The sequence below is a fragment of the Typha latifolia genome, chromosome 11 (assembly GCF_019914945.1).
Source record: "Typha latifolia isolate L0001 chromosome 11, TyphaL0001v2, whole genome shotgun sequence".
Classification (NCBI taxonomy): Eukaryota; Viridiplantae; Streptophyta; class Magnoliopsida; order Poales; family Typhaceae; genus Typha; species Typha latifolia.
In genome coordinates, this window is record NC_133096.1 from 10,556,531 (window position 1) to 10,578,530 (window position 22,000).

Consider the following 22,000-nt stretch of genomic DNA (forward strand, 5'->3'; position numbering starts at 1 on the left):
AGTTTAATTTATTGATAAAAAAAAAATCTATTAATTTCTCAGTAGGAAATCGAAACCGGTCTAATTAATTAGAGATCAAAATCGTTAATCGCAAATTTTCCGTAGTTATCTAAATACTATAAAATTGAAAGCTTGGTGTGTTTTTAATGCATGCAGGAAAACGCTACATATATAAAAGGAAAATACTTTATAATATCGTAACAAATTATAGACTTCCGTGCTCGTTAAATAGCCATATCCATAGTCATAGTATATTAGAAATAATAGGAATGCGGAATGCGGTAGAAGTAGAAGAATCGTAGAAGGGAATGTTCTATTTCAATCCCTCAACTTTTCATAATCATCGATTAGATCCCTGACTCGTTTTTTTCCATGTCTAAATTCTAATTAATGTATTATTCAGTAAAGCTTCTCCGTCAATCTTTCCCAGCAGAGAATAAATAATATAACAACCAGAGAGAGGGGGTAAAATAGAAAATTTGTGAAATATAACAAAACAGGGAAAGAAGGAGGTGTCGCTGTCGCTCTCGTTTGGGAACTCCATCGACAGCTTTCTCTTTTCTCTCTCGCGCTCGCGGCGAAGCACGGAATAGAGGAAGGGTAGCGTAAGAGTTATTCGAATTCGCGTTGTTATCTAAGGAAATGGCGGAGGGGGACTCCGGGCTCGACGAGGGCGAGGTCTTTCGTGAGGTGAGGCAAAGGAACGCCGACCGATCGAAGGTACAAAGTTATACACTTCCATCTCTCTAATTCTATTCTTTGTTCTTTTGGATTTTTTTTAAAAAAAATTTGAATTATTCTTTGATTCTATGTGTCTCTACTCATTCGGGTCGTTTCCTTTATTCCTTTTTGGCGATTCTATTGCTCAGAGGGAGCAAGCGAAAGAGATTTTGTCGAAACAAGCGGATCAAACCAAAAAGATTTTGTCGGAGCAGGCTGTTAAGATTGCCACCAAAGCGGAGGAGCACGAGAGAATCTTATTGAAGGTATTTTGAGAATATCTTCTTGGTTATTTCCAGATAGGATTTGCTGTAGTTTAGCTCATATTACTTGGTTTTGTAAATTGGGTTCTGGAACTATAACTATTTAGTCGTGAAATTGGTTAATTTGTACTAAATTAACTTGCTTCAAAAACGCTAATTTGATTTGCAGGTGACTCATTTGTTGGGTGTTCTTGGGTTTGGTGCATTTTGCTTCATCTTGGGTGCTCGTAAGTGATCTGTGGCCCTTCCTTTTTGGTTTAGAAGGTTTTCAATGGATGCCTTACGGTGTGCTTTGTTGATTAGGGCCACAAGATGTTCCGTATGTGTATTGCTTGTTCTATGTTACGTTTGTTCCTCTCAGGTGGATATACTATCGCTACAAGAAATGGCATTATTACCTCCTGGTGAGTTCATGCTTTATCGAATATAAAGCTTCTTTGTTAAGTATATAGGAACTTTATACATTCCAGTTCCGGCATGCTTTGAATGAACGTTGTGTTTATACTCTGTTCTTAATTGTGACTAAAAGTTGACAGCATATGTAAGGAATTCCAATTCTTACTTATTAAGGGGCAGCTTGATCAGCAAGCGTAACCAAGTTTTTGCTTTCCTTCTCCCTTGAACAAAGCTGCAAAACATTGAAAAGGTTGACAAATGCTAATTCCAATATCTATAGAATAAGACAACTGTATGCAGTCAAATTGCATCATCTTCCACATGCTTTGCCTGTACCCACAAGCCACAGTAGGCCCACAAACCACAACAGGTTACATGTATAGCAGATTGTTTTTTTCTTTTAATCTTAGGTATGTTTAACTTTATCTAGGTTAAAATTCCCTTTTGATCTGTTAATAACTGAACAGAGAATATGTGCAGAAGTTTGAATTTGATGGGCTTCTAAGCACCATGTGATTGTCGTTTGCCTGTTGTACGACACATTGTTCTGAAAGATCATGTATCCGACACATTCCTTTCTGCTGGCTTGGATAAGTGATTTTACATATGTTGTGATTCTTGATGATCTAAGATATTAATTTCTAACAGGGAATGAAATCCACTCAGTTTACAAAAAGTTTATTGATTTTGATTTTGTTGACTGATCAGAATGATTATCTGTTTTTCACGAGAATAGCAACTTAATCAAACATTGTTAAGTCGAAGTTGGAGTTCTTTGAAATTAGATAATTTTATTATAATCTGTACTGTTCTGTAGGCCAAAGGTCATTCAAACAACATCAAGTGAAATATTTTATAGGCTGCTTCTCCACTAGAGTTGGGGACGGCTGAGCAGTGTCTTGCTTTAACGTGGCTTTATTTCCTGCCAATTGATAAGATGTTCTGGTTATTTGTACTAAAGTATGCTTTATATAACCATAATATCTTGCAGGATTTCTGCTACTATGCGAATACATTCTTTCTGGTTATGCTCCTCTTCTTTCCAAAGAACGAAAAGCTTTTCATGGTTTGCTTTTCATTTGCTGAAGTAAGAACTTCTCAAGTCTTCCCCTTCACTGGCCTTCCAATTGGGACTTAGCAAACAACTTTTTCCTGCACCAGTATTTTTTGCTCTTGTGCAATATGTGTTTATTGGACACAAATTATTTCAGGGGCCGCTGGCTTGGGCATTGATTGTGTGGCGTTGTAGCTTGGTGTTCAGTTCTCTTGACAAACTTGTCAGTGTCTTAATACATCTTTTACCTGGTAAGTTATCTACAGAAAACATCATGTAAACAGCATAAGTTGTGTATGTGAAACATATATATGTACATTTACTAGGTGGAGCGATAAATATATCTATGCAACATCATTCTGTTTTAGATTATTTCTTATTATAAGATAGTTGAGCAGCAGATTAGGGAGATAGATAACAGAAATTTGAGTTCATAATTCTAGAATCATCTTTTCCCAACTTATTACGGAAATTCAGTATCAAACATGTGAATGGATAAAATATTAAAAAAAGGAAAGAAAAATCCTCAGATTGTTTCATATTGTAACTTTCTTCTATTCTTCTTATAGTTAAATTTTGCTGTTAACTCTTATGCCGAGGTCCTTTTTTTCTTGAAAGATCCGATCGATCATTAAATCTTATGTTTGGTATTGCAAATTTGCATCCTTCTTTTTTGGCTTGTGCTGAATTGCCTTTTAGTTTTCCCAGCTACAAGTATGCTTGGTGAAAGATGATCAAAGAGTTAGTTTATTAAATTTAAGATGTAAAAAGCATCTCATAAGAATCTAACTTACCGAATTTCTTTAGTGAATAAGTTATATTCATGGCTTATGAATATTAATTTGTTTCAGGAATAGTGTTCTTCACTATTCGCTGGTGGAATCCAGAGACTTTTGCTGCCATGCATCCAGAGGGAACAGCAGCTAGAGTGTCATGGCCCTATGTGGAGGACAAGTCATACTTATGGATGTGGCTGTTTTTTGTTCCTTTATTTGCCTATACCCTATGGCAGCTTCTCTATTTCCTCATAGTTAACGTATTGCGGCGACAGAGGCTATTACGGGATCCTGAAGTCATGACCTCTTACAGGTTTTTATTCTCCTCTTTCATGGCACTTATTTCATGACATTCACTATCGGTGCTGCACCTCTGTTGCTGAGATGCGTGTGTGTAGGAGTGCATATATTCTGGGTCAGCAGGTGAGGTGGGTCACTGATATATCAGGATGTGTGCGCTGATGTGTTTGTCCATATACATGTGCTTGCGTATTTGCTTATATGCAAAATAACAAAGCTTACTTTCTCCATATTTTGATACGCTAGAGGCTTCTGGCTTCTGGGCCTCTAACATATCAAAATATGTTATGGATAACAGCATTGGTAACTTACCAATGCAATGGTAAGTGAGTATCTAATTATTTGCTTGTGTAATACTTAAATGATTATGCCTCATTTGCTTTGAGTTTAGGAACCTTTTCTGAATTGTTTCAGTAACTAAATATCTTTTTATCTTTTTCATATTTAATTAAGTTTACTCTTCGAAAAATTAAGACTAAGAAATTAAACTAACTAATCAAATTCGGGGCTTAGTTTCAAACCAAACAAAGTGTTAATTATTTTTTTTAGAGAAACTCAACTTAACTGCATTGTTTGCTCTGCTATCTTTGATGCTCCATAGATTGTGAAGCCTCCCATATAAATCTCAGGAAACGATCTTAATGAGTTCAATCCCCATTTATTGCTTTAGCAACTTGTGGTTCATCTTCACTTTATCTCATTTGTCGTTCAATTATTTCATTAGCACAGTAGTTTTTTTGGTATGGCAGATGTCTGATGCATTTTTCTTTTATGTCGGTAACTTGGTACAATATCCAACAGGGAACTCTCGAAGAAGGCACAAAAGGCAAACAACGTATGGTGGCGCTTAAGTGGATTGCTTGGTGATCAGAATCGACCTATGATGTACATACTGTTCCAGGCACTCTTCACTGTCGCAACCATGGCCCTTACATTCCCTATATTCCTGTCGTACAAGATGCATGTGGTATTCCAAATCCTCAAGGTTTCTGCAACCATATGGAATGGGGGGAGCTTCCTTCTAGATGTCATGCCAAAGCAAGTCGTCCTCAAGGAGAAGAAGAAATTGGAAACGAAGCCAATTCCAGAGCAACCAGGACATCCTGCAGTTGATCTTTCAAGCAACACCACATCTGATGACCAGAAAAGTTCATAAACAAAATTTTGGAGAAGAAAAAGGAAAACCAGGGCGTTTGGGTTTAGCAGCAATTAGTTTCATCTCCTCTTTGCCCTTGTTGCGCTTGTAGCTCTCGTTAGCTTTATGCTGATAACTTTTACAGCAGTGAATGGCTTGTGAAACAATAGTTCCTGACACAGTTTGTTGTTTGAGAATGTTTTTAAGCATGGGCTTTACTGATCTACGTTCGATGTATGCTTTGTTGCAAAAAGATAATGTGTAATAGTAGTGGACATTGTATACAATCTTAAAGCTTGGGTTTGATGACCTATTTCTGGATGTATGTTCTGTTGCTAGAAGGACAGTCTGTAGTAGTTATTGACTTGTATAATTGTGTCCGATTGGATTAAGAAATATTTGATATGTGCAATGCAAACATTTGATCCGATAAGAGCGGTCCGAGAATGAGAACTAAAAAAATAAGAAACAAATGAGATTTCACAGGATGAAGTTTATGTCAATATATTAGAAATTTATGTCAGATGAGGAAAGCTGGAAAGGAGCAGTATAAACATACTATCCTTTGAATCTTAGTAACTCTTTTGGGTGTCAGATGAGGTTGCAGGTAAAGGAGCATGATGGTTATGAACACCCTCATAGGTTGTTATCACATAGTGCGAGTCTTCACGCTCTCTCTCTATTCTCTTCTTCACACTGCATCCTTCACTTGAGCATCGATAGTAGTTCCTGTGATCCATTTTTTCTAAGTATAATTAATCCTAGTAACGTAGCTAACTTCTAAAGATTTAAGACATAAAATGATAGAACTTAATTAATTTACCTTGGATTAGGACTATTCTTCACTGCCTTCTTCCCATACTTCCTCCACTTATACCCATCTTCTAACACTTCCACAACCGATTTAGTTTTGAATGCAACTTTAATGTTATAACCTCTCGTAGACTTTTCTCTACCACTCCTACTTCTGTAAGAAAACACAAACAATCGATCAATTACAACTCAAATCAAGTGCTGAAAAAAAAAATTGAACATATTGAAACACTTGCTTGCTACAATCAACAGCAGCAGCACTTTGTGGCAGGAGAACAAGACTCTGCTGACGAGGTGGAGATGGAGGCGGCGAGCGCTCTTCCTCGACGAAATCTCCTTCGTCGAACGCAAGATAGTCGGCGATCTCAAAGTACATATCTCGATCATTCTCCAAAGACTTCGACGAATTCAAAGGGGAGTATGATGACATGAGAGTTAGCTACTTGCAGCCAGCCAAAGGTAGAACGAATCTGAGCTAGTGCTGCAGTATTTGAAACAAGGACAGGACCTATCTCAGACGACTTCCCGTGGAATCGTGACATGGACTGACGTGTTCTTTGCTTTCATCTCTGCCATCTCTTTGCATCAAGACTTCATATGTCAGTGTGTACGTCTACATATCTAAACTCGGTCTCCTCGAACGACTTTGAAGTTTGAACTATATATGAAGTCTTCTGTGGCGTTTACACAACGCCGTGCTCTGGCGTCAAGGCTACAGTAGATGATATCCACATCATCCATGGAGAGAGACTTGGAATACTGTTGCCATTTTATTTTGCTATATTTTGTTGCCATGTGTTAGATTAACTACAAGTACCATAGAACATAACACAATGGGCCATTTGTTTCTATGCATATCTATATTAACCTGTAGCATTTCCAGGATACATCATACCAGAGGGCCCCCAAGTGATTTTATGAGACCATGGGCCGGAATTTAGTAAAGCCCATTGGGCCTTTGGAAGATTAAACACGTGGCAAACCGGCGGTCATAATAAGAAAAGGGTGTAAGAGAATATCTCGGGAATCGTAACGGTTTTCGGAATTACGACACGGAAGGCGTTACGATCCACGAGGGGACTTTATTAAGACTCGAGGCGACCGGTGAGCCCGAGCTCTCCGCCAGTGATATCGTCCCCTGTGATCTCGCGTTTTAAACCCGGTATTTATCGGACTTGTCGTGTCGTATTGGTCCGTAATGCCGGAGATTTATTTAATCACCCCTTGCATTTTATAAAATCACGCAAATGCCACTTAGAGTACGTGGTCATGTGGTTCGCGTTTCGCCGGGGGGTGGGGGGGCTACTCACAGTCTGATAAATCTCGGTGTGATTACCGCATCCATGAGTAGCTTCGGAATTTTTGCAATATTTTTTTAGAGGACAGCTACCTATTTGGTGGGGGAGATTTTTTTTTTTTTTGGCAAGTTACTAACATATTCCTTAAATATATTTAATATAAGTAAATGACCTAAAGCAATATATGTTGTTCTAGGATATTGATTTAGTTGACTGCTACTAAAACCATTTTCTTTTGTCACTCTTGAGTAAAGTAGAGGAGTCGTGTGGAGTCCAACAGCATTAATTGTCAAATTATCATACTAAGCTTTTTTGGCACTTGGATGTACAATTTTGACTTTAAATAGAAGATTGAAATTTACTAACTCATCAAAATAAAATGTGAGGAAATTGTAAGATATACTCTATTACTACCAAGTGGGTCCACAAAATGGCATGGCCATAGAGATCCAACTTGGACCAAAAGGGCCGCGGGGTCCCACATCCAGCCTAATAAGAGTTAGCCAGATCAGCCTTATAGCAAGTGATCGGTTTACTAGAGTTTGCTGCCTTCTACGGCAGGGGGAGAGGGGAGGCGGAGGAGGAGAAGGGCGGTGTTCCGACTCCACCAATCAGAGGACACCGCAGCAAAAGAGAGGAGGAGGGGCAGAACCGTCATTTGGAAAAGACAGCCGCAACGGCAGCAGACGGAGGGGCCTTTTCGTCCACGAGGGGATAATATTTAATGTCCAAGCGCCGACCCAACAACACATTTTAGGCATTTCCTGGGACGAAGTTATTGGAAATTTCCATCTCTGCCCTTGTTCGGAGAAGAGAGGAAAGAGAGAGCTAAGCTGCGCTGGTGGTGCGCAGACCACGAAGGCTCTCGACGAAGAGAAGAGGAGAAGAGAAAGCGAAGAAGAGAGATAGAGAGAAAGAGAGAGAGAGAGAGAGAAGAGAGAAGGGAGACGAAAGGGGGGCAAAAGGGAGAGGCGGCCTCGTCATCGGGATCAGCCAGGAACTCCTCCCTTCCCCTCGGAATTCTTTCTCTCCGATCTCGTCATCGGTAGATCCTTCGATTGGAGAAGAGCGGGTGCTGCAAACGATTCCGAACCGTCGCCGATCTGAATACCACAATCTTTAGCGGATGATCTATGGTACGGAGAACTATTTCCTACAATTGTTAATTCTGGAATTCTCGTGATTTCCTTTTCTGGAGCTCTTGTTTCTCTTGTTGGACTAAAATTTCGACCCGTTATTGATGCGTTGTTGTGGTTATTAGTCGTCATAGATAGTTTAAATCATGCTCGGTACCAGGTGATTGCTTTATTTGGCACTCGTATAGGGGGAAACTAGAGAAGTTTTTACTGAGAGATATGGGGTGAGTTGGTGTTCAATTTTGTTGGATCAAATATGTTGAATAAAAGTGATGCTTTGAAGAATTCAACCTTTTGCATGACTGTGAATATTCAATTCCTTCGTTACTTTTTCAATCATGTTGTTGAAAAGGTTTTTAGTAGGGGGCCGTTTCTGATATGGATCGTTTGGATAACTTTCTGTATGATTTGAATTCCCTATCTTTAATACAGAAAGATCAAACCGATGTTGTAATCTCTGAGGTCAATTAGTCGTGGAGATTTAATTAACCTGTGGCAATTACAGAAGAACCATTTTGATTGATAATTCTGGGATGGGCTAGCACTTTCTTTGGTGGGGATTCTTAAGGTGTAGGAATGATGTGATAGGTGTAGCTTGGACAAGATTTTGTGGCTCAACTCCTAAGATATGTATAGATAATTTCTGGTTAATTTCTTGCTTACCTGACTTTCTAAGACCTTCCTTCTTGGATGGTGTACTGTCCAGAATGGTTTGATCCAGAGTAAAGGAGGCGATATAACAAAATAGGATACTGATGCCCTTGGGGCTTCACTGACCAAAAGATTCCTTTGAATTTCATTGCTAGAAACCAGCAGAATAATGATTAATGAACTTCAGTAGGATGTAATTACCTTGTCAGTTGTTGCACCGACTGAGTGAGATTGCTCTAGACTAAGTTATAATAGGGTTCAATTTGTCAGCAATGCAATTCCCAGTTTACATTTTTTTTATTTCCAAATACTTCAAGGAACGGCCCAAGAAGCACCAGAAATTAGATCTTCCAATTGCAAAACAATGAAAAGGGAATTCAGAAAATCACGTGTGGCCAGCAAGTGTGTGAGTGACGAATCTTTACCTTATTGATGCACATTTATGTTTACTCATACGACTTGAGTTTTACTTATTTCCAGGAGTTCTTCATAGAGAAAAAATTAAGTGGACTATTCCTGCAAAACCAAATAGGATAAAAAAAATTGCATCTCAAGAAATATTGAGGGACATCTTCTGCAAACTCATAATTGACCAAATAAGTACAGAATTGACTAGCTACCTTCTGCGCTAACATTTTTTTTAATGTATAGGTAATCCCAAATTGGTGGTAGGGATGGCAATCCATTTTAAACCATTGTTTGTTTCCTACCAAAAAGTTCTCAATTATGCCCATTAGTTATATAATCCAAAATCTTGATTTTGCAGGCAACACCAGTGAACATTGTTGTAGGCTCTCATGTATGGGTTGAAGATCCAGTTCTAGCTTGGATAGATGGGGAGGCTTTTCGGATCAATGGCCATGAAGTCCATGTGCATACAACCAATGGGAAAACAGTATGTCTGCAATCTGGCGGCTTTATATTTCATACTTTGTTGTCTCTATTTAAAAAGTTCTATGAATCCTGACTGAATTGTATCTTTTGATGTGACACCTTTTATGTAATGATATTTTTATATGTATTAGTTAAGTTATCCTTCTTGTTGATAGATCATATATTCAGCAAAGAATTAGACAAAAAAATGATTAACAAGTCATACATATGGGAGTTTCTATGTCTCTTATGGTTAATAGTAGATACACTGGTTAATGATCTTACAATCACTGAAGCACTAGTCTCACTCGTACATGTCTAAGATTGTATTTCATGACTTCATTTAGCAATTCTTCATGGTTGTCTTCAATGTCTTGGTGTTTGCGCACTATTAAATATAATAGTCAAAAGAATGTTACTTGAGAGGCACTACAGAGGGTGCTTCCTGCATCTGATAGAGATAATTTTTGTTGATGTTGACATTGAAGTGTACTAAACCTGACAAATGGAGTGGTTGAATATTGTTACTTCTCTGCTGCTTGTGCAAGTTATAGTCAGAACTACATCTTTGTTAATGTTGAGTCCACTTGGTTTCCTCACACAGATTGTTGCCAACATATCGAAGGTGTTCCCTCAAGACACAGAGGCTCCTCCTGGAGGAGTGGATGACATGACAAAATTATCATACTTGCATGAACCTGGTGTTCTGCAAAACCTGGCCACCCGCTATGAACTGAATGAAATATATGTGAGCTGCATGGTTTAGTTTTCTATTTGATGCTGTTGAACCTTTTAACTGAACATGTGCAGAAATTGGATTTGACATTATTAGCTTGCATTTTCAGACATATACTGGCAACATTCTGATTGCGATAAATCCATTTCAAAGACTGCCTCATCTTTATGATACGCATATGATGGAACAATACAAAGGTGCAGACTTTGGGGAGCTAAGTCCTCATGTTTTCGCAGTTGCAGATGTTGCTTACAGGTGATTTCTTGCATGATAATTCATGAGAGGTATATTTTAAACAGAAACCTGTTCTGACACTAGTATCTGAACAAGTATACAGAGCAATGATGAATGAAGGAAAAAGCAACTCCATTTTGGTCAGTGGTGAAAGTGGTGCTGGTAAAACTGAAACAACAAAGATGCTCATGAGATATCTTGCATACTTGGGTGGGCGCTCAGGAACAGAAGGAAGGACTGTTGAACAGCAAGTTCTAGAAGTAAATCATCAGAGCTTGTCTTTTTTTATGTCACTTGTTAATTCATGCTTGCCATTGTTTTCTTCATTTCCAAGAAGTTGCGTACAAGGGTTTTATGATTGACTCTTTCTTGGTTCTAAATTCAGTCCAATCCAGTACTTGAAGCTTTTGGAAATGCGAAAACTGTCCGCAACAACAACTCAAGGTAACCCTTTATGAGATCTCATTCTGTATACTTTTTTTCTACCATGTAGGTCAATAAGGCTAATAAAAGTTAGAAAGATACTTATTGCTGTTTGATATTTGTTTTATGCAATTAACTAGTTGGCATTTCTAATTTTCTCATGATATTGTGGTTTAGTCGTTTTGGTAAGTTTGTCGAGATTCAGTTTGACAAAAATGGAAGGATTTCTGGTGCTGCGATTCGAACCTACTTGCTTGAGAGGTCTCGTGTTTGCCAAATTAATGCTCCAGAGAGAAACTACCATTGCTTTTACTTTCTTTGTTCTGCACCACCTGAGGTACTTTTTTCTTGCTCTATACTTGCCATGGGGCTTGCTCAGTTTCTAGCAGTTAGTCTTTTTAATTATGCTTGCAATATAATCTAATGAAGTTCAATGTTTGGTGATGGGTACCGTTCAACTGGCAGGATATCACAAAGTATAAATTGGCAGAACCCAGAGCTTTTCATTACCTTAACCAGTCAAGTTGCATTCAGGTGGATGGGATTGATGATGCTCATGAATACCTAGCAACAAGAAGGGCCATGGACATAGTTGGAATCAGTGAGCAGGAACAGGTTTACAATTTCTGTCAATTTTAAATCATTTAGCAGTACTTGTTTCACAAAATAGCTGTGGATATGAACATATCATTTATTTCTCAAATGTAATCTTTCTTTGCAGGAAGGTATATTCAGGGTTGTAGCTGCTATACTTCATATTGGAAACATCGATTTTGCCAAGGGGACAGAGGTAGATTCATCTGTAATAAAGGATGAGAAGTCTCGGTTCCACCTTAACACGGCAGCAGAACTCTTAATGTATGATCATTTTCTTGATCATATGCCTGTGATCATGCTTTCCTAATTTCTACCCATTTCCCGTACTCATAATTACTAGCTAATGCTTATTGCAGGTGTGATTGCAAGAATTTAGAAAAAGCACTGATAACACGTGTTATAGTAACACCAGAAGAAGTTATTACTAGAACGCTTGATCCTGCTTCTGCAGTTGTTAGCAGGGATGGATTAGCAAAAACAATATACTCCCGATTGTTTGACTGGTAATATCTTATGTATTCTATGTTTTGCTAGACATGATTAGCAGAATTTTTTAACAGTCCTTTTAAATCCAAAGCAAAAATATTTATGCATAGTTGTACTGTCTACAGGCTGGTAGATAAAATTAATGTGTCGATTGGACAGGACCCAAACTCAACTAAATTGATTGGAGTTCTTGATATCTACGGCTTTGAGAGTTTCAAATCCAATAGGTAAGGTATTAGTGCAATAAAGCAGCTGTAAGATCTCCATGAATAGAAAACCATTATTGCCATAAATATATTTTGATCTATTCCATATCGTGGAAACAGTTTCGAGCAGTTATGCATTAATTATACCAATGAAAAGTTGCAACAGCATTTTAATCAGGTATGCCTAAAAAAATGGGTCGTATAATAGGCTATAATTCTGAGGATTGCTTAACTTCATGTCTAATGTTAACAATCATTCTCTGTTTGCAGCATGTCTTCAAAATGGAACAGGAAGAGTATACTAGGGAGGAGATTAACTGGAGTTATATTGAGTTTGTTGATAATCAAGATGTGCTAGACTTGATTGAGAAGGTACATTGTTCTCCTTTCATGTATATGTGGTTGCTACCTGACTACTTCGCAGTCTCCTGTTTGTCAACTCTTTATATTTACTCGAAAGGTAATTTAATTTGTTTTGCATTTAATTACTTATAATTCTTTTCATTGAACTGTACCTCATAAAATTGGAAGTACTGTATGTGGTCCCAGTTGATGTGAACTGTAAAGTTAATCATGATATATTAACAGAACATTTATTTTCTTTCTTCTCTTTTTCAAATTTAAGTAAGTCATGAGCTAACACAAATACATCAGCAGCCATTAGCCAAGTCCATGTGGAAAGCTCAATTCATTAGCTGAGTCTTGCTGATAACGTATAAGCATAACATATTAGAAGGATTTCACAATGTTTTTGATCATTTCATAAGGATGGTTTCATCTTCCTCTATACTTGTTAGGGAGCAGCACTTTCTATGCAAAAAATAAATACAATCTAATGCCGCAGAAAATAAAAAATGGAATAAACAAAACATCTAGACAATCAGGAGGAAGGGCATCTATATTTGACATGGAAATCCTCATTCAGCGATAAACCATGGCGCAAGCTAAATTAAGCTCCTCCTCAATCAAAACAGTAGCCTTGGACATACAAACACCAAGATGGAACAACTCACTTGGATGTAAAGTAGCTCATCACTAATATGAAAAGAAAGTAGCAGGATGGCCTCTTCAATAATGATGGTTCTCACTTCTCAAGTGCTTTGAACAAAGGGACCAATAAATTATCTTGGAGAAGTGGATGTGATGCTAATAAACCAGGCCACGAAATCCCTGATCATGGGGCTCTCTGCTAGTCCTTCTTCCTGCTCTTCTATTTTCACCAGTAGAGAGAATCCCTTATCTTGATTTTCCCTAGTTCTGCTCTTGTATTAGTTTAGGATGTCTATGAAAAAGGACCAAATAAAAATAAGCTATGACCTACTGAAATTCAACCAGAAAGAGTTTCAGACCCAAGTAGGTAGAAAGTCCAGCTCATAAGACAAGCTAACTATGCATGGTATTCACCGCATGAGGACATTTCATATATTCATCAACCCAGTATTGCCACTAGTGATTGTATTGTCCTCATTACCCCATCCTTCTGGACAAGACATGAATTACAATTGCAACTTGTGCATTATCATGGGCATCCTCATTACCAATATCATTGACATCATCAACTATAATTTGCTTGCAAGTTTATAATCTATTGCAATAAGGGACAAAAGTATGGGTAGGTGTTTAAGCCACATAAGCACTATACTGTGTTTATGTTATTATGGTACTTGTGTGCATTTGAATTTCAATAGCTCTTTCAGTCTTAATGATAGCATTGTATGGAGGACATTATCATATTTGGATAAGCTTATTTTATCTGTCCAACTTTGCAATAACAATAACAACATTTCCCTTTTCCACTCTTCTTTTCCTCTCCTTTTTTTCAGAAACCAGGTGGAATTATTTCTCTTCTTGATGAAGCTTGGTAAGTTTAGTACTTTGATCTTTTATCTTCTCCCTTGAAAGTTTCAGCATTGGATCTAGATTATCGGTGGATGTTACTATTTTGCATTTACTAACTAAGGTTACTCCTTCCATACAGCATGTTTCCTAGGTCAACACATGAGACATTTGCTCAGAAATTGTATCAGACATTTAAAAACAACAAAAGGTTCAGCAAACCAAAGCTTTCTCGTACTGATTTTACAATTGTACATTATGCAGGGGATGTAAGTATTTGTTCACCACTCTAATGTTCTTTCTTTTTCAAGTATATTGTTTAGGTCCATGCATCCTAATCTTAATACGTTTTGCAGGTGACATATCAGGCTGACCACTTCCTAGACAAGAACAAGGACTATGTTGTGGCAGAACATCAGGATTTGCTTAATGCTTCTCAATGCCCTTTTGTGTCGGCATTATTTCCACCACTTCCTGAAGAAACATCAAAATCCTCAAAGTTTTCCTCCATCGGTGCACGCTTTAAGGTAAGTCTCTATTAAAATTTCATTATCCATCTTATTAGTTTTCTTCTTCATATAATTTCAATTGATATTTCATCTTAGAATCAAAATCACGCTTGAAAGGCAGAATGGGAACTGCTCTGGACCTTAGTAAACTCATATAGATCAAGGTGGTTTAAAATAGGAAAAAGGAGAAATAAATATAAGAGCACCTGTGAAACTTATCTCTTTAGGAGCGGTATCCTGCAAACTCGTGTAGATCAAGATAGACATGATCATCGGGCGAGTCGGGCTGGATTCGAGCTGGGCTTTTGGGCCAATCGAACTTAAGTATTTGTTTACGATCCGACCCACCAATCACTCGGGCCGAGCTAGAATAGTTTAGTCCGTTACCGCCTGTCGGCCTGTGAGAGATCGGGCTAGCTGGGCCGGGCCGTGTCGGCCCAACCCAACTTTTATCTATTTTTAGAAATTTTTTTATTATTAGCTTATTTTAAAAAAAAACATAATTTTGTTCCTCCATTTAAAAATAATAATAATAAATTAAAGATTTTAAAGGTGTGCTTAAAAAAATATAAAACGGTACAGCACCAAAATTTTCGTTGGTTTTCACTGTAGTAGAACGAGCGGGCCTAGTTGCGAGCTGAACGGGCGAGCCAAACCAGCGGGTTGAATGAGCGGGCTTCCGAGCCGGGCCGGGTGGGCAAAAGGGCTAGCCCGTTCTGCCCATGTGTAGTTCGGGCTTGGGCCGGGCATTGGCGGGCTGGGCTATTTGATCAAGTCTAGATCAAGGTTGTTTGAAATAGGAAAAAGAGAAAAAGTAAATATTAGAGCACCCATGAAACTTGTCAGTTCTTTATAGAACAACGGTGAACACATGAAATTTAAAATGCTTATGCCCCTATTTTGAAATTTTAATTTTGGTTAGGTTCTTCTTTGCTATTCATTGCTGGCATGATTTTTCCGAACAATTTTCAGCTGCAACTTCAATCACTCATGGAGATTCTGAGTTCTACTGAACCTCATTACATTAGATGTGTGAAGCCAAATAATCTCCTCAAGCCTACAATATTTGAGAACTTCAATATCATTCAACAACTACGATGTGGAGTAAGCAATTGATCAATTTTCATATTTTCACCATCTTCCTTTAAACATAGCTTGCAATAACTTTCCATAATACATATAGGGTGTTCTGGAAGCAATTAGGATCAGCTGTGCTGGGTATCCTACAAGAAGAACATTTTATGAGTTTCTTCATCGGTTTGGTGTTCTTGCCCCAGAAGTTTTAGAAGCAAAGTAAGTTCGTTAGTTGTAAAAGGTCTAAAGCAGTAAATAGTTTTATGGCTTCAATTTCTTATGCTCATGTTCTATTAGACTATATTGGTACACATATTACTGAGGTTTTTTCCTTGTGATTCTTGATAGCAATGATGACAAGATTGCATGCCTAAAGATTCTGGATAAAATGGGACTGAAAGGTTACCAGGTAAGCCAAGCAGAGAGCATCAACTGCTGACAATGTCCATTACATAATCTGGTATTCCCTTTTCTTTTCACGATGCAGGAAATAAAAGAGGTGATAAAGGCTTATTATTCCAAGTGTGATAGTTTTGGTCCATATATTCATTGTATTTTTTTTATGATAAGATGGCCTCTAGAATAATCAAATACACTAATGCAGCATGCCTAAAAGATGACACATCTTTGTTTGTTTTATCTCCTTATTCCGATATGCTACTCTTTCTGACAATTTCAGACTTACTGTGGATCTCTTTGAATCAGTACAAATTGCTTCTTTGGAATTTACTTTACATGAAAGTGCCTCCTTCTTACATTGCATAAATTTTTGGCCATGCCACAGATTGGAAAAACCAAGGTGTTCCTGAGAGCTGGCCAGATGGCTGAATTGGATGCCCGAAGAACAGAGGTTCTAGGAAGGGCAGCCAGAACAATTCAGAGACAAATCCGTACACATATTGCTCGCAAGCAGTTCCTTATGCTAAGGAAGTCAGCTATTTATGTGCAGTCTTGTTGGAGAGGTAGATTCATAATTTATATATTTTTAATGAATATGAGTCCTGAGAGAATATCTTGCTTGAGATTTTCTGCATCCCATGTGGTCTTAATTTTGCATGTCTAGCTATTCCACCGTGTTGCGGGAAGGGCCTCTTCACGAATGGGAGGTTTGGGATGGGGATGTGGATAAAACCTCAACAGGAGTTTTGTATTGCATTCATTTGTGGAACATAATTAACTGTAGCTGTCTCTTTTTCACTAAATGCAGGAAGATTGGCGTGCAAATTGTATGAGTGCATGAGAAGGGAAGCAGCAGCAGTGAAAATTCAGAAGAATTTACGACGATTTTTTGCCCGGGTGTCTTACTTGGAACTCAAATTGTCTGCAGTCACATTGCAGACAGGCGTAAGAGCGATGTCTGCTCGGAATGAATTTAGATTCAGAAAGCAAACTAAAGCTGCAACTCATATCCAGGTAGCCTTCTCTTTCATTACTAGGAAGTTTCTATTTGAGCTACCTATGTAAACACACATTTATTAGTTTTTCATTTTTCTTTGTTCCATCCGTTATGGATTAAATATCTTTGTTTTCCTTATTATTTTCATTTGGCCTCATTTTTTTCTCTCTATCCTATGTGATGGTAAAGCTGATTATATACCATTTGTTCGGCTGCAGGCTCAATGGCGTTGCCACAGAGAGTATACATACTATGAGAATCTGAAGAAAGCAACACTTACTTACCAGTGTGCTTGGAGACAAAGGCTCGCAAGGAGAGAGCTCAGAAAGCTTAAAATGGTCCTCTCATTTCTTGCAAATTCCATTTTCCTGATGTACTTATGTTTTATCAGGAGGATTTGAAGCTCTAATATAAGAATTTCTACAGGCTGCAAGGGAAACAGGAGCCCTCAAAGAGGCGAAAGACAAGCTTGAAAAGCGTGTGGAAGAACTAACGTGGCGCTTAGGATTGGAGAAACGAATGAGAGTAAGTACTGTTTCCTAAGTTGAATTTCTATTGCTGGACATTCTGTTTAATATTAGACGTCCTTCTAAACATTGTTGGCTCAAAGATATTTTTAGTGTGCCCTTGCAGAATATGGCATTGAGACACCTTTTGAAACTTAAATATAATTGGTTCTAATATGCAGATTGATATGGAGGAGGCAAAAACTCAGGAAATTGGTAAACTACAGGAAATGTTGCATGATTTAGAGCTACAAGTAGAAGAAGCTAATGCTACGGTTATCAAGGAAAGAGAAGCAGCTAGAAAGGCTATTGAAGAAGCACCTCCAGTAATCAAAGAAACCCCTGTATTAGTTGAAGATACAGAAAAAATTAATTCTTTAACTGTTGAAGTTGGAGAACTGAAGGTAGGCTGATCTATGTTCAGCTAATGCTAGCTTACCATGTGCTACTACCACCATGCATATTATAGGAAACTCATGTCAGCTCAGAATCTGAAAATTGAGTATAAGCATGAAGCTTTTCTGATAAAATTAGAACGCCCTCACAAACCCAGTCCAATTTTAGTTCTATAATTCTATTGATGCAACTTCGAAATTTCATATCTTTGGCGATGTAAAAATTGAATAACTAATTGTACTTTCAGTACTTGTTTCATATTCAAATATAAGATGAGACGACACTACCGAAGTATAGCTAATATATCTATATAGAGCGATGAAGTTGTGAAGCTTATCAGCACCTTGCTATTATGACAGGCTTTGTTGGTAGCAGAAAGACAAGCAATGGATTCAGAGAAAAAAGCACATGCTGAAGCTCAGAAGAGAAATGAAGAATTACTTAAGAAATTCGAAGTTGCTGAGAAAAAAATTGATCAGCTTCAAGATACTGTACAAAGGTTCTGTTTTAACCCTATATAGTATATTTCCGTTTTTATCACTGTTATGAAACATTGTGTCCTGTTTGTATCTATTAATTGTCCAACTGCCAAACTTCTACTTAATGCTTAGCAACTATGAATAGAAAAATTCATAGTAGATTTCATTTCAATTTTACGAGGATAGTTGTTTGTCTTTCCTTCCATTTACACAGGTTGGAAGAGAAAGCATCAAATCTAGAGTCAGAAAACCAAGTACTTCGTCAACAGGCAGTTGCAATTTCACCTACAGCCAAATCATTAGCAGTGCATCATAGAACAACTATTTTCCAGGTACCTATCACATCTCATAGAAAGTTATTTTGTGTATCTTTGAGTACTATTTCTTTGTCTTTGATACTATGATATGTGTTGGTGTATTCTATGTTTACAGAGAACTCCAGATAATGGGAATATTCCAAATGGTGAGATGAAATCCACAGTGGTAAGTGCAATCTGTAAGTTGGTGTGTGTGAAATTGTCGCTTTACAGTTCAGGAATTAATAGTAGCTTCTATTTGCTGATCTGGACAATAAATTATAGGATATGACTCCGGGCTTACCAAATCCAAAAGATCCTGAAGCTGAGGAGAAGCCACAGAAATCACTTAATGAGAAGCAACAGGTAGCTTTGAGTTACTTTAGTGTCAATCATGAATTTTGACATCATTGTTGTTTATGATCATAAGGATGTCACATTTTATCACTGACAATATCCATCCTCACCATGAATTTCGTGACACAGGAAAACCAGGAATTGCTGATTAAATGCATTTCCCAAGATCTTGGATTCTCTAGCGGTAGACCTATTGCTTCTTGTCTTATATACAAGTGCCTTCTTCACTGGAGATCATTTGAAGTTGAACGAACTAGTGTTTTTGACCGAGTCATTCAAACAATAGGCTCAGCAATAGAGGTATACAACAAATTTTCCCTTTATGGAGGATCATTTTATCTCTTATTATGATGTTGATCCAAGACCACATAGTGCACCTTTGTGATATCTTTTTCTGTAGGCTCAAGATAATAATGATAAGTTAGCATATTGGTTGTCAAACTCGTCTACATTATTGCTGCTTCTGCAAAGGACATTGAAAGCAAGTGGAGCAGCTAGCATGACTCCACAGAGGCGGAGATCATCAGCATCTTTGTTTGGGAGGATGTCTTCGGTAAAATGCATAAATTTTATCCTTCTTATATGAATAATTATCTACATGAATGTGTAAGGGAGAGAGTCACAGTAATCATTTACTAGTTTACATCCAAATTTAAAGGGCATCCGAGCTTCTCCTCAAAGTGCTGGGCTTCCTTTTCTTGGTGGTCGTTTGATTGGTGGCCTAAATGACTTGCGCCAAGTTGAAGCCAAATATCCAGCTCTTCTTTTCAAGCAGCAACTTACAGCTTTCCTTGAGAAGATATATGGTATGATACGAGACAACTTGAAGAAAGAGGTTTCCCCATTGCTTGGTCTGTGTATCCAGGTACTGTCAACACCTCTTGCATGTTCCATGGAAGTACGAAAGCAAAGATGATTCATCTCCATATTTTTAGAAGATAACTCTAAACATTTTACAAAATTTCCAGGCACCAAGAACGTCTCGTGCAAGCCTAGTAAAAGGATCACGTTCTCATGCAAATGCCTTGGGCCAACAAACTCTGATTGCACATTGGCAGAGCATTGTGAAAAGCTTAACCAGCTACTTGAAAACTTTGAAAGCCAATTATGTACGTGGAAAAAGTAACAAAGTGCCATGTTAAATTACTCTTTGGAAAGAAAACCTAGATTAAGCATTCATGTTTTGCAAAATTACAGGTCCCTTCATTCTTGGTCCGAAAGGTGTTTACTCAAGTATTTTCATTTATCAACGTTCAACTATTCAACAGGTATATGTTAATTCCTACAGTAATTCTTGTTTGCTGCATTCTATTAACTATATGATGTTTCTGTGATAAGAATAGAGTAATTCCTCTTTTTATCTTTTTAGCCTTCTTCTCCGTCGTGAATGCTGTTCATTTAGCAATGGGGAATATGTTAAAGCAGGACTAGCCGAGTTAGAGCACTGGTGCTATGATGCCACAGAAGAGGTAATTACATGTAATTATCAAGAGTAGATCTTCTGAAACGATATTACCTAATATTTATTTGAACACAGTATGCTGGTTCCGCTTGGGATGAGCTGAAGCACATCAGGCAGGCTGTTGGATTCTTGGTAGGTCATTTTGAACTGGGAAGCAACTTTCTCTCTCTTTCTTTTTTTCTTTCCTGTAATAAAGCAGAGAGAATTGAAGTTAAATATTAAGGTAATATAATTCCACTCTTTCCACTTATTAGGTAATTCACCAAAAGCCCAAGAAGACACTGAGGGAGATAACGAATGATCTATGCCCAGTAAGTACAATTTGCTCCTACCTATGTGCCATCAGTCATTTAGCTGTTCCCTATATGCCTACTTGAATCTTGAAATTTCTCAGGTCCTTAGCATACAACAGCTGTACAGAATCAGTACCATGTATTGGGATGACAAATATGGTACCCATAGTGTTTCTTCCGAGGTAAGCTGGTTCAGTTTGATTGTTTGCACTGCTCCTATTCAGTCTTTTTCCATTGATGTGTCACTGCTTCAGGAAATATGGCCTATGAGTAATTCTCTGCATAAAGGCCACAGTTTCCTATATATGGGTTATCTAAGTTCACTCTCATTCTTTAGGTGATTTCAAGCATGAGAGTTATGATGACCGAGGACTCAAATAATGCAGTCAGTAGTTCTTTCTTGTTGGATGATGATTCCAGGTAATTCCTTGAACAATGGCTAAATTTAGTTATGGGCTCAACAGCACTGTGAAATCTCCTTACATGTAAATCTTTATTTTTCAATGCAGCATACCATTTTCAGTGGATGATATCTCTAAGTCGATGACAGAGATTGATATAGGAGATCTCGATCCACCACCTTTGGTTCGAGAGAATTCAGGCTTTGCATTTTTGTTGCAGAGAAAGGAATAGCCACTTGCCTTGTTTCTCTCTACTGCAACCTGTGCATAAAGCTAAGCTTCTTCATAATGTACATACTATATGATTCCATTCCTGCCAAAATCAGGTAGTCAGCTCAGCATATTTGCTAAAGTTTATTTTTAGGTTTGGATTTGATTGATTGATTTCTTGTTCTTTTCTTCATTTATTTGTCACGTCTGTATTGTATGTAAGGGTCGAAAGCCCTGGTTTGACCCTGAGCTGCTATTGAGAAAAGCTCAGTGTCTTTTAGTCACTCCAAAGGGTTCTAGTTCTACAGTTGCAACAACCCTCTGTCTAGTACTGTCTATTATGTATTGTAAATTATTAAAGCACCAATATTTTATAGCAACTTATGGAGGCTAAAACTTTTGTCATACCTCCACAATATCGATGTTTAGTACTGTCTGTTGTGCTTTGTAAGTTGGTGCCATTGCATTTAGCTTTCTCCAAGAGCAGAAATTTCACTCCTTTAAATAATTTCACGCGTGTGGTCTGATGCATTGTGCAACATGATATTTGATGTATTTCTTTGGACATGTGATACTTCGAGATTCAGACATTCTGTAACACCCCCAAAAAACAAAAAAAAAAATAAATTCTTGTTCATAGTAATTCCCTCTATGTTTATGGTGCAACAAAGAGTGTGGAGCTTGTTAA

At 37.8% G+C, this 22,000-nt stretch overlaps 3 protein-coding genes across 3 annotated transcripts; 2 read left to right on the forward strand and 1 right to left on the reverse strand.

The window, feature by feature from the left end:
• Nucleotides 1–463: 463 nt before the first annotated feature.
• Nucleotides 464–4,969, forward strand: LOC140797882 (glycerophosphocholine acyltransferase 1). Its single transcript, XM_073151569.1, has 8 exons — nt 464–720; nt 870–986; nt 1,153–1,210; nt 1,287–1,387; nt 2,371–2,466; nt 2,591–2,684; nt 3,285–3,522; nt 4,311–4,969. The coding sequence occupies exons 1-8, from the start codon at nt 643–645 to the stop codon at nt 4,663–4,665; spliced, it is 1,137 nt and encodes a 378-aa protein (XP_073007670.1). The 5' UTR covers nt 464–642; the 3' UTR covers nt 4,666–4,969.
• A 129-nt stretch (nt 4,970–5,098) lies between these two features.
• LOC140797883 (probable WRKY transcription factor 51) lies at nt 5,099–6,093 on the reverse strand. The gene is made up of 3 exons (XM_073151570.1): nt 5,694–6,093; nt 5,468–5,611; nt 5,099–5,373 (listed from the first exon to the last, which is right to left on the reverse strand). Exons 1-3 carry the CDS (start codon nt 5,885–5,887, stop codon nt 5,217–5,219), a joined length of 495 nt encoding a protein of 164 aa, XP_073007671.1. The 5' UTR covers nt 5,888–6,093; the 3' UTR covers nt 5,099–5,216.
• Nucleotides 6,094–7,505: 1,412 nt separating this feature from the next.
• On the forward strand, nt 7,506–21,728 carry LOC140797881 (myosin-17-like). Its single transcript, XM_073151568.1, has 39 exons — nt 7,506–7,891; nt 9,309–9,437; nt 10,020–10,163; nt 10,261–10,406; nt 10,489–10,645; nt 10,771–10,829; nt 10,986–11,145; nt 11,274–11,423; nt 11,530–11,666; nt 11,762–11,908; nt 12,017–12,118; nt 12,218–12,275; nt 12,368–12,469; nt 13,921–13,958; nt 14,076–14,202; nt 14,290–14,460; nt 15,415–15,546; nt 15,626–15,735; nt 15,865–15,925; nt 16,301–16,478; nt 16,724–16,929; nt 17,131–17,250; nt 17,339–17,437; nt 17,601–17,822; nt 18,174–18,313; nt 18,508–18,625; nt 18,726–18,776; nt 18,875–18,955; nt 19,076–19,246; nt 19,347–19,499; nt 19,605–19,811; nt 19,915–20,055; nt 20,144–20,214; nt 20,316–20,415; nt 20,484–20,540; nt 20,663–20,719; nt 20,803–20,883; nt 21,039–21,121; nt 21,211–21,728. The coding sequence occupies exons 1-39, from the start codon at nt 7,889–7,891 to the stop codon at nt 21,332–21,334; spliced, it is 4,593 nt and encodes a 1,530-aa protein (XP_073007669.1). The 5' UTR covers nt 7,506–7,888; the 3' UTR covers nt 21,335–21,728.
• The last annotated feature ends 272 nt before the right edge of the window (nt 21,729–22,000 follow it).